Genomic DNA, 12,954 nt, shown 5'->3' with positions numbered 1-12,954 from the left:
TTGAGACATCTGAAGATGTTGTTTATATATTTTGGGGGTGTTTGTGTACATCCATATCAGAACACATACCCTGCCTTCCAGTCAGCCGAATTCTCCTCCCCTAACTTATTGACAGAGGAAAAGGTTATGTTTCCTCTAGATTTTTGAGGGTGTTTTGTTTGGTTTTTTCTTCCAAGGAACTTCCTAGAAAGTAAGGAAAAGCACTGTTGGCTGAGAAGTTTGGTTACCCCTAAGTGCCATTTCCAGTTCCAGTGCCTAAGATACAGAAGGAGCTGGGATAAAAAGGTCAGGAGCTGCCAGTGTAGTTCATGTTAACACAACATGACAAATGTTGTATTATAAACACAGAAACTCTCTGTCTTGTTTGAGATCTGGAAATGTAGTAACTTCTCATGCTGCAGCTTGGTAGGGTGGCCTGAGGAGTGGTTTGGCATTATTATTGTAAACCTCACAGATAAAGAAGCTTAGTGTGAAACTTCGCAGCCCCTTACCATGGGTGAAACATAGAAAATTCTGCCTTGGTTTCTAGTGATTATCTTAATTGCTTCAAGATACCAAGGTTTTCCCAATACTGTTACTATCTTTATGACTGGTCGATAGAATACAGAATCTCTGTTGATAAATAAAACATCTGTAAATGGAGCTGATGAAAAATTAACTCTTTCTTTTCTTTCTCCTGTTTTTCCAGCGGAACCCCTGCCTTTAATGGACTTGTGCCGAAGATCAATTCGTTTTGCTCTTGGCAGAGACCGCCTGCATGACATAGAAATTCTACCTTTGCCTCTGTCTCTGAAAAATTATTTACAGTACCAATAAGACATCTAGAACCCTCTGGCCTCACATTGGACTTCATCAATGCAAATGGCAGAAAATTGTTTACAGCAAAATATAAATCTTTGTGATGGACACTTAAGTGTTATTTAATTTTTAATATATATTTTTTTTCTGAACCAGTGAAAGCAGGTCACTGTGGGGGACTACTAAAGAATGTGAAAACATTGATTTGATTAAGGTTCATGTGTTACCTGTTGCCTGTTGTGTTTACAGTCCTGAAGGCTAAAATTCTCATCTCTTATACATTGGTTTATCTTTGTTGCCTCTGGTAAATGCCAATAGAAAATCTGACCTGCAAGATTCACTGTCCTGCAGGACAGAGCATTCTTCAATATTATGATTTTTATTTTTCTTTCTCTCTCCTACACTTTACCCCAATAAATAAAAATAAATTAGCAAAAGAAAAGTCTTAACAGTAACTTCTGAAAAATATTTAAACCTTGTCTTTGGTATGCAGAGTTGTTGAGAGTTCTGCATGTTCAGTGCTCAACATAATTAGGCCTATAATATCTAAAAGCTCTAATGTTTAAAAAAAGCAGGTTATTGTTTAGAAGAAGAGAGCATGGTTTAAAAACATGAGAGGAAAAAAATGGTTTATGTGTCAGATCAGTTTCTGGACTTGGTAACAGTAAGGTGCAGTTCGTTGTTTTCAAGACCAAATCTAGTCCCTCCAAAGTTATGCAGTTTAAAACAAAGTGTTCACTGTCCCAAGAATTTAGGATATTCATATTTTAGAAAGCTTGTCACTTTTTTTTATTTGAACAAATTTATGATTTTTATGTGGTATGAACTCTAAGTACTTTGTTTTCTTTTTAATGTATGTGTGGTTATAATGTTTATTTATCTGTTTAGCATCTGTGGAGTTCTCATTTAACTGTTTCCCATCTTGGGGTGACTGATTTTGGTTTTTTCCCCAACTCCATCTGAAATGTATCAATTTTTCAGGCTCATCCCTTTTTTTTTAAGATGCTGCTTTCTGTTTGCGTTTCTTACATGTTTCAAGTTATCTGCCTGAATCATTATCTAGTTTTTAAACTGGAAGTTGTTGTTATGGCAGAATGTCAAATGTTTAGACTGAGCTGCCTTCAGCATATTTTAATGTGAATTTACTGATGAATGAGGAGAAAATTTCTAATAAAGTCTACTGTCCTAAGTAAAACTCCTCTCTCCTTTGATGAAGTGTTAAAACCTGTACTGCTCATAGCCCAGAGGTGAAGTTCAGTTTGTCATGCAGCATTGTAAATGCTTCTGTTTTGTTCTTCTGTGGGATTGCTGTTCTGGGTTCCTGTGTGAGAGATGTGGCAGGCAATGTCCTGTCCCGTTCCTGACTTGTCCCACTCACTCTGAGTGTGGCCTTGCTCTTGCTCCCAATACCATTCTGCTCAGATTCCTCAGAACAAAACCTTACTTCTGAGCCAAGCTGTGCTTTGGGACTTGGTGCTTTTGAGGCAGGTTGACTGCTGTGCCCTGATGATCCAGGCAAAATCACAGCCCACAGAGGGCTGCCCCGCTCTCAGTCACCTCTGGGAACAGAATTACAGTTCTAGCTGGCAAAAAGAAATGTGAGATACAACAACACAAGCAAGAGTGGAAGCAACAAGGGCAAGGTAACACAGGGGTGTCAAAAATGAAATAACTAATATTTGCTTGTCTGGGTTTAACTGTAAGCTGATGTCTGCTTCAGCATGGAATTATTTTGGACTTGCTTTCACTTAAGGTGAGAGGTACATACTGCATTTCTTCCCTTAATCTTACAGAGGGGAAGAGACTACTGCAGTGATCCCCATTTTTTACCTTTCCTGCTTGCTTTTTTTTTATTTAAATGTTTTGTCTCAGTAGGTACATAGGAAGAAGGAGCTATAAAATTATGATAGCTAACACAAAAGGCAGAACAAAGCTGTGCCAAGTGATCTGTTGTAAGCAAGGTAAGCAGCTGTTCAGGAATGGCAGAGCAATCCTGGTAGATCTTATTTTTCCACCCCCAAAGTCCATGTTAGGTAAGTATTCCCTAAAGCTAGTGTTCTACTGTGTGTAACTACAGACTTCATGTTCCTTTGAATAACTGCAGTGACACAAGTGTTCTTTCATGTGACCCAGGCCAACAGCTTCTTAATGTTATGGTAAAGTCAGAACTGATATCATAAGGCAAACGAATGGTGCCTCTGTATGTTAATTAACCTAATCACAGTTGCATTGGAATTTCAGTTGGTGCCCCTTCTGTGATGATTCCTCTAAACCAAACATCCTTACTTTAACTTTCAAATATTTTTTCTAACACTTAGTGTCTTCCAAGGAATGCTTGTTCTACAGGAACGATAATTTTCTTCTTTTACTGTTTCCTAATTGCATGTTGTGATTCTGTGGATGGTAGATAAACTCCTTCATATGGGATTAGGGCCATGTTTTTGGAGATCAAAGTCTTTTTGATACAGTTTTCTTGGTCCTTGTAATGAGAATGCACTGTGGAGAATATTAATGATACTTCAGTGTTCTTCCTAACCATCCCTGTGCAAATGGATTCTCTTCCAAGAGCGTTTATAGGAAACGCAGAATACAGGTAAGGATGAATCAAGCATTGAGGCTAAACAAGTGTCAGAGAACCTTCTCACAAAGAGTACCAGGAAGTCTCCTCTCTGCTGGTGAGCTCCAGCCTGGGCGCTGTGTCCGTCACGTTGATTCTCCAGGCTCCCTTTACCGGAATGTAAATGTTGTTTCAGGAGGGAATTGAGCAATAATTTAGAAAGTGGCCATGCATTGGCTTTTGCCCAAATCAGAGGTCAAATGCTAAGTTGTTATCTTCCTTCAACCAAAGCAGTTGAAACTTCTCAGAATCTCTATCCTGGCCACCTAAATGCAGGAAGATCCCTACCCAGAGGTCCACTCTGGGGGATATCTGACAGAGGGGATGATCACTTACTATGAAGCTGAACTCCTCTGAGATTTGGAGTGAGATCTTCCTTGCCTTTGTATTTTTAATTTCCTGCCACTTCTGCCTTTCATTACATGAAAAAACATAGTCAGTGTGATGGTTTTCAGCTTTCACTGTGTCCCTGTGCCTGAGTAAAAGGAGTGTGGCTTCTCTAGACATTCTATGGAAGTGAATTTCAGAATCACAGAATATTCTGCATTGGAAGGACCCACAATGATCATTGAGTGCAACTCTTAAGTGAATGGCCCATATGGGGATCAAACCCACAATCTTTTATTAGCACTCTGCTCTGACCAGCTGAGCTAATCTCACACCCATGTGTTCCCATGGCTGATAAACTGAGGGGAACAGAAGCTCTGTAATGCAAAACACAAGAGTTTGTTGTAGTATTCGATGGGAAAGGGCACATGCCTGGGAACTGCAACCAAATTGCAACCTCTTTGAGGGGTGCATGCTAATTACTGGGTTGCAAAAGGAAATATTTTACCTACCCTGCATGTGATTCTCTAATGTGGCCCCTTCCTAGGAATTACTGAAGGTTCAGAATCCCTTCTGTTACAATAGTGGTTAAGACTTGTATCATAGCTTCTCTTCTCTACTTCTCAGTATTCTTCACCCGTCTGCAACTCATGTGGGGTTGGGGTATTGATTTATCTCCCTGGAGATGCTGCTTTGGTCATCACGATTCACAGGTGCTGTAATCTGAATGACACACTCAGGTTTTTAGACTTACTAAGGCTGTAATTTTGTAACACCTACATTTGGAGTCAAATTTGAGAAGCCACTGTCCTTTGGTGTAGCAGCTGTCACATGTGTCCCACTAATAGGCTGATAAAGTCTGTGCTACAAAGGCTTTACTTCTGCTTCAGATTGAACCACTGGAGATGTGTTGAAATGTCTGCATTCTCATCCAGAGACAATGTAGTACAATCTGCAGGGAAACCATGAAGTTTTATTTTAGTCTTCACATGTAGTCTTTCTGGTGTTCATGTTTTTATATCAACAGATCAACTTTTGCTGTTGAGGTAGGACCTAACTTTGGAGCAGTTGCTGAGTGTTCACTTGAAGCTGGGAAAAGCTGTTACCGAGCAGACATGTACAAATCATTTGAGTGTTTTTGATAGTTATAAAAGAGCAGCAAGCCAGAAATGCTATAAACTTTCCTTCTCATCTCCATTACAGTTGGTGTTGTTAAACTATAACCATATGTTCTCCTGTCAGTCAGCGGCAGGCACAGTACAGCCAGCTCTGTATCAGCCCCAGCAGAGCCCATTCAGGTGCAATTCCCACTGACATCAGCAGGAGATCTGCCTGAGTCAGCACTGCTGCTTTTGGTTCCCATGTAAAGATCCCCAAACATTTCCAATACATTGTATTGAGCCATACTTTATTATATGTAAGCAATCTCGAGCAGATGGTTTCTGCAGCAGTTTTTCTAATTTGGCAAAACATGCTGGCAAGTGGAGTTAGGTGAATGTTGTGAGAAAGTTGAACAAAAAAATGCATCTCGTTGAGGCTGAGAGCAGTATTCAAAGGGGAAGCCAGACTTCTTGGCTCCTTGGTGATGGTTTTTCATTTATAAACCTTTAGAATCTCACAGTGGGTTTTATTCTGTATGCTTAAAGGAATGTAGGATCTTTATCCACTCCTGTTTATCTCAAAAGAATGTCTGGTGATCATAAAGTGGAAATCCCTCTGCTTGATTCAAAAAGACACCAAAAAACCTCCTTCCTCCTTGGGAAATGTTCTCTGTAGACATAGAGCCATGGGAAAAATACAATACACATCAGCCTGGATGCCCCCCAGACTTCTGGGTTTTTTTTCTTTTTCTTGAGGTAGCAACTGTTCCTTCAGAGAAGGTCTCAGTGGGTTCTGCAGGCATTGTCTAAAATAGAAATGTTTTGAAACACCTGCAACAAAGCTAAACACCCTGCTGAAGGTATGTTGAAGCAAATTTGGGTGTACTGAGGTGGGGGCAGAGAACAAAGAATCAGAGCTTAGAAGAATAGTGTTCACCTTGTTTTCTTTTGTTAGCCCCACTATTGAGTAGAAGTAAATTCAGAGGGGAAAGGAATAAAGAAAAGTTGTTCATGCTTCCATTACCATCAAGTGTTTAGTTTAAAGCTTAAGCATCTGTCTTCCTCAGTAAACCTTTGTTGTACAGCCTTAACATCCCCAAGGCTCTACCACTGACTGCTGCAAAAGCCTCTGAGTGTCTCTGGGCTCTGCAGTTGGGTGTAATAGCACCCAGTTCCATGTCTTGTCCTGTTAGAACTTAATTCATTAACTTCTGGGCAAAGAGCACAGCCACTCTGTCATCTTTGACACTGCTGCAGGAACATGTGGGGGTACCCAAACCAGCTCCCATCCTCAGCAGAGAGAGCCCAGCCCTTGGCAGAGCAGAGCTCAGTGTGGGGCAGTTCCTGTGCCAGGCAGCAATGGGACAGCAGCGTGAGCACGTCTGCAGGCAGTGATGGATGGCTGAGCTGGAGTGGGTCTGCATTTCAGTTGGGAGGCAGCTTTGCAAATCCTGTTTAAGACAGGTGTCAGGATCAGGTACTTGCAGTTTCATTTGTGTAGCTGTGAAGATTTGTAAGGTATATATAGGCTCTGATCTCTGCAGGTGACAGCAGATGTAGAAGCAGAGCTGATGTCTTTAATAACTTTAACATATTAGGGGTGCTTACAGTGGAGACAGCTATGTTGGATTTTCATGTACTGTTTCTCTGACTTTTGAAAGCTACAGCACAAAAGGCAGATGTCTTCAGACTTCTTGGGAAGAGCAAACAAAACACATAAATGAGCTGATATTTCTGCCAGTGCTCATGTATGACAAATGCTATTGCCAGTTCCGAATGTCTGTCACAAGGCAGCATCACAGAGGCACTTAGCTGAGATCAGAATCTTCTCAGTGGTGCCTGCATCGGTTTCCTCCATATTTACCTATTTTGTTAAGAAGAAAAAAGGTATTAAATAAAGCTACTCAAATTATGAGCTTAACTTGAAAATGCAGTCTTCTAATGAATAAAATGCTTATATCACACTTAAGACTTTATTAGCACACAAATAACTGCTGCACACATACCTGGGAAACTAGTGCATGTTTTTAATGGGAAAATGGTTCAGCCTTTTCTCATTTTACTGAGATAATCAGTTTGGCAAGTGCTGTGCTTCTCATGTAGCAAAATGTGAACAGCTCCAAGGCAAGGAGCCAGAATTTCAGTTATATACATTTGGAAGTGACTTCCAAGCACACTAAACATACCTGTGGCATTATTTTGGGGACTGAAGTCTTACTTCATTTGTAGATAACTTTTAACTTTTGGGAACTTAATAGGATTGGGATCCTTCTAAGCTAAGTATTCTATACTCTCTATTGTCTAGAAATGAACCATACCAAAACCAAACTCCCCCCTGTAAATTAAGCTACCTGGGTAAACTTGGACTGGCATCAGGTGCTGCTGGTATTAAAATGTTACCCAAGTACCATCTAATTACATAAATAAACCTCCACTGGAAAAAGCCATCTAGAATAGGAAAGGATGTTTATTAAATTGGCCTCCAAAAGTACTGAGATGAATTCCAAGTGGTGCTGTAAACTTTTATGTTCTTTATTATTTGCTGATTCTCCCTCCAACCCGCCTCTACCATTTCCTGTGTACATCAAAGACAGCAGTCCAATTTTTCCATTTTTTCTTTGACCCTAAGTTTTCATGATACAAATAAAACCACCCAATTCTTTTATTCATTGTTTCTAATCTTGGTGCATCTTTTACCTCATTTTACCTCATTACCATATTTTACCTCAATCCCATCTCTTACCTGGTATTTGAGACTCAGGCTGTGTTTCCCAAGCTGAGCTTCATGAAAATCCACCTTGTAATTTCATTCTTCTCCTCACCATCCACTTTGGGGAAAGCATCTTACTATTGAACTTCACTGTTCATGACTCCAAGAGCCCACTCAAAAGGATATTGGGACATGTCACATTGGTGGCTTGCTGTTGAACTGACCTAATTAGTTTTTAATGTAATAACTGTCCAGTTATTAAGGTCAGTGTCCCCAAATGGCCTCATTCTGCACATCTACACAAAGACACAGGAGATCATTCCTAATTTGCAGCTAATACACCTTTTGTCTTGTGTGTTTGCCTTTTATATGCAATTTCCCTTGACTCGTCTACTGGGGCCTCACCCTGGGAAACGGTGGGTGCTTCAGCCTTCCATGACCCCAGTTTAATTAGCCTTTTCAGAAGAATCAGCAGTATTTAAAGTAAGAATTTGTTTTAGATCAAAGTTCTTTGAGCTGTCACAAGAGCATTGCACAAGATTGGAATAAATATGGATTTTAATAATAGAGATGCTTAATGTTGAGGTTTAAAACTCAACGCTTCAGTTCCTCTCACATCATTAACTCTCCCGCACTAAGGAATGTTATACACAACTTTACTATCAGTGATTACTCTGACATAAAAATAAGAGAAATAAATCTGTAGTTGTAATACAGAAAATTCCTCCTTTCTGAGATCCATGACCTCCAGCTTCCTGCTGAATCTGAGCTGGAAAAAAGAGATCTGGAGAGGCTGGTTCCTTGCATTGCTTGGTATTCCCATCCCCCACAGAAGGGGAAACAAATGTTTTTAATTGTCAAATAACTGATAATAAATGGACAGCTGGGATAGGAACCTCTCCTAGGATGTTGTGTCTTGTGCACTGAAAGGTGAAATACATGTTTGGGTTTTTTTCCCCAAAATTTTATCTCTTCAGAAAGATCTCCTAAATATTTATCTTCTAAATATGTGCTTCCCATTGGGCATGAGGAGATGCTTCTAATCCTTTTGAAATACTAGTCTTTTGGATCAGGCAACTTTGTGACTTGGGAAAAGGAAGGACACTTTATATCATGCCCTCTTTTTATTTATTTTATCTTTAGTTAAGACTTTAAAGTTTTGTTTGATTTCCGATTTTGGAATTTATCTGTAGAAATACAAAAATATTCTCTTTTTCTTTTGTGAGTTTCCTTACTGAATAGTCTTGCTATAATTAAAGAAATTGGAGAGTCAAATGATGTCTTTTATGAGACCAACTGAATGAAACTGAAGAGACATTTTCAGGCACAGAAATGCTTCACTGAAATACAAACACCAGTTTTCAAAATTAAATTCAGATTAAGAACTGTTTAAACTTGATTTTGCTGCACAGAAATTTGATAGTTGATAAATGTACTGATTCTGTGCCCTGTTACAATTTTTCCCATTCCTGAACCACCAGCAGTTCCTGTATGTGCTGCTGAACCCAGCTTTCCTCTCTGTCATGACCTACTGAGTCTTCCCTCTCTGTGTTGCAGGTACAAACCTCTTTGATGATGTAATTGATTAACTTGGTTTGAGTTAAACTTGTATCATGAGTTTGAAGCTGTATTTTGCCTTGAGGATCAAAGCTTCAGCCTGCATATCCTGAAAACTGGTCTGGCTCTTAGAGTACAGCATTAGTCACATTAAAGATATTATCTTTGTAAATTCCATCCTGTATATATCCTGCAGTAATGGTGTGTATGTTCGCACCATCCCTTCTACAGAGAAGGTAACTAAAAAGAGCAGATGTCATATATTTAATCAAGACCTTTCCTTTTCATGGTTTTCCTGTTTAAAGAAAACGAAGATTAATGAGTTCTGAGAACTGAAGTCCTCTGCTGTCTGCACAGAGCTGCTTTTTGAATGGGCCTGTAGGCTTACACCTCCTCTGCTGTCATGCAGAAACATGGCAGGAGCTCACTGTGAATTTCGGTAATGGAGTAGTGGCATTCAGGCGCAGGGAGGGCCTTCCCCCCGCCATCGGAGGTGCGACTGAAAGAAGGCTCCAGGGAGCGAGGCGGGCAGGGGCGCGGCGCGTCTTTGCGGGTGTGGCAGGGCAGCTTGCGCAGGCAGGGTTGCAGTCATCCGCCTGCTAGTGGGGTTTTTGTTTTGTGTTGGGGGTTGGTTGGTTGGGTTTGGGTTTTTTTTCAGCAGTGGTCTCCAAACGATCAAAAACTATAGCTGGTAAAAGTGTACCGACCCAAACAGAACCCCCCAAGAAGGACACATCTGCGCAGACGCCTTCCTGTAAGGAGCATTTTAACCTGCAGTAGTACCAGGGGATGCTGCAAAAGGCGCCTGCGTGCGGTGCGAGCAGGTGAATGATCTCCTCTGTCTGGTGGCCGAGCTTAACGAGAAAGTAGAAAGACAACGGAGTGTTAGGGAAAGTGAAAGGGAAGGGAAGTAGACTGGTGAAGTTTCACCCTTCCATCCCTGAGAGAAGCCCACCAGGAGTCACAGCAACCTTACTTTCCTTCCCACTATCAACTATGAATAGGGGGTTTTAAAATCAGTGTTTGGGATCCCCTGACATTTGTATATCAAAGCTTTTATTTAAAATTGCAGATTTTTTTCCACTTTTCAACATCTTAGCTTTTGGCTAGGAACTGTGTCTCCTGGCACAGAATATGCCCTCTGTGTTCCTCTCTTAGGCTGTCGCTTCCTGGAATTTTGAAATTATTTCACAATTATTTGCATCCTTTTGCTCTAGAGAAACTCCTTCTCTCTAATCCTTTTCTGCAAGAAAAGAAGCACAAAACTGTTGTCTCCAGTCTTCTCTGGAACAGCATCTACTCTTGCTCTAGAAGCAGGAGTGTGAAATGGTAAGAGGGAAGAAAATAAACTGGAATTTAGAAATTACAGAGGTGGGTTCTTCAAAATCACAAAACCTACATGTCTTGGCAAGTGCTAACGTGGGTGAAAAGTCAAATTTCACTCTTTAACTAGAACTTGCTAAGCAGTGCATGGGAAACACAGCTCCAGACTCATCTCTGAGTGCCTCTGTATAACCTTAAAGCAGATTTTCAGCTGTCTGGTTCCTAACTCCAGGTGAGCAAAGCTGCTATTGGCTACCTGTTGCTCTCCCAAGATCCCTATGCCAGGTGTTTTCTCTTTCTGCAGTACAAGCACAGCAAGGATGTCCCAAAACATCATTATCTGCAATACACCTTAAGCAATGCAAAGAAAATCTGTGTTTCTGTGGCAAGATGTGCTGCTTGCCTGTGCTGGTGAAGGGAGGGAGAATGATGAAGATTTTCCCCAACAGTTTTATTCCATAGCACCCACATGGGTATAGAAGGGGGAAAGAAATCACAGGTTTTTACAGATTTTTAGGTCTAATAGAAATTCATTTAATAATTTTAGAAAGAAGGTCATAACTTAGCAAGCCAAATTCCTTCTATTGGACTGTGATGAAGCTCTTCTTGGACTATGATGAAACCCTTCTGTTGGATTATGATGCTTAGTTAGAGAACAATAAATGTGTTTTTCATTCACTTTTTCTTATTATAGTTTGTTCCAGTTCTGGATGACAACCACAATTAATGGTAGAATTAAGTTCTTTCCCCCACCTAAAATTACCTACCTGGAGCTCCAAGCCACTGGTGCTGGTTCTTGTGTGAAATTTAAGAATGATGTGGCACTGAGTATTACCTTACCAGTCTGATATATGTGCATTGTAAATTAATCACAACTTGATCATCTTTTGATGATCTAACCATACAGTGAAATCTTAAATTGTAAGGAAACATCTCTAACTTTTTATAAAGGTCATATCTCTCTGTGCCAGATTTTATAATCTCTTAAAAATGGTTTTATGAGTCAATGGTCTACAGCCAGGTAAAAAAAAAATTCTGTCTCTGGCTGTCCCCCACTTCATTTTTGATGTGAGGAACAGATTATCCTTGCTTTCACTTTCTTTCCTTGTTTCATTTGCCGTGGAATTGCTTTGAAAACTCTTATTCTTCGCTGCATATGTCTGTTGTTACCCACATGTTTTTTAGCTTCTACTTTCTGAAATAGTCTCTCATAATTAAAACCTGGTATCTTGTTCTTTGATATAAAACTTAATTTTTTTCATCAGCATTTGAATTGGTCTAATTCTTCAAGTAGCCCAAATTTTTTTCTGTACAACTGCCCTGTTCTCTGTCATTATCTCTCACCCCCTCAGTCCTTTTTTTAGTCTGTAAATTTGATAACCTGTGATCTGAGAGTTGCACCCGAATCACCATGGAAACTTCAAACAGCATCAAACTCCACTGGAAACACTTTTCAGTAATGATCACCTGTGGATAACCTCTTCAGGGGTTAGCAGCAGTCAGTGCTTATCCACAAAATGGGCACTTTGCTCGGGGTGCTGCCATTTTCTAAAATAAGGCATCAGGTACTAGGTCAGATTGTTCACCAAAGTTAAAACAGTGCTTTCTTTTTTGCAGCTTAAAATGATGTTCAAAAGAAGCATGTGAGGGAGATGTGGAAAACAAAACTGTGGAGTTCAAGAATGGAACCAAGAGAAGGCAATGGGGGGGGGGGGGGGAAAAAGAGGATCTTTGTTAGGAATAGAAGTATAGTAAAGTTTCCTGGTGACCCAATAATTTAATGCAGTCATTGTGACACTCTCCAAAAAACACTGAGCAGGTTCTTCAAGGCCAAATGATTAAATTTTTTTTCTTTATATTTCAATTACGCTCATGCTGTGCACTCTTTGGTTGTTGATGACATTGTTTTATTTATTTATATCTTTTTTTATTTCATTTTATTTCATTTATTTCATATGCTTGTGTTCTGACTGAAACATTGAGGCATTGTCAGTTCTCTTCCATTTGACTGTATTTCGTAAACACATTTCCAAGCACTGCATCGGAAAGTTAATATCAGTGATCTGATTTTTGTCCCGTCTGTCTCATGTCTCAGTCTGTAGGGAGTGTTGGAGGTCGGGAGGAGGTAAAGAGTTACTGCTGTGCAAGTGGTTGCCTCAAAAGAGAGTTGCTGAACGGAAATGCAGTTCCTGCAGTGCACTTCATGAGGAAAACATAATCACTTGCTAAACACATAGTGATACAAGTTCGCTTTCTAGTTTTGATACACTTTTTGTATGTGGCTCAAGCTTGTGCCTTGGCTGCTCCTTCATTTAGAAGTGTTTGAACTGTTTCCAAGCAGTTAATAGGTGACAATAGTTTTTCTAAATTGTATCAATCTCCGGTGCTCCAGAAGTACTTTGAGAGATAAAAGGACAATGAAGATGATAATGAGGTACTTAAGGTTACGAAAGCACTGCTGGGGTAGTTTCCTTTAGGCATCAGGTTTTTGTTCCTACGGAGGCTGATCCTACCATGCTAAT

The 12,954-nt window shown here is 40.1% G+C and overlaps 1 protein-coding gene across 5 annotated transcripts in view; it reads left to right on the top strand.

Annotated features, from left to right (window-relative positions):
- The window catches only part of SPSB4 (splA/ryanodine receptor domain and SOCS box containing 4), a 79,564-nt gene extending 77,585 nt beyond the window's left edge, over positions 1-1,979 (top strand). For 3 of the 5 annotated variants that reach the window (XM_069024591.1, XM_069024592.1, XM_069024593.1), the window contains exon 3: positions 689-1,979. In XM_069024591.1, coding sequence (XP_068880692.1) covers positions 689-816 — 128 coding nt within the window. In that variant the 3' untranslated portion in view covers positions 817-1,979. The remainder of the gene's footprint in view (positions 1-688) is intronic. The other 2 variants (XR_011152780.1, XM_069024594.1) reach the window with 2 other exon arrangements.
- The last annotated feature ends 10,975 nt before the right edge of the window (positions 1,980-12,954 follow it).

This window comes from Aphelocoma coerulescens, chromosome 9 (assembly GCF_041296385.1).
Source record: "Aphelocoma coerulescens isolate FSJ_1873_10779 chromosome 9, UR_Acoe_1.0, whole genome shotgun sequence".
In the NCBI taxonomy this organism is placed as follows: domain Eukaryota; kingdom Metazoa; phylum Chordata; class Aves; order Passeriformes; family Corvidae; genus Aphelocoma; species Aphelocoma coerulescens.
This window is presented reverse-complemented; position numbering and strand designations above follow the sequence as displayed.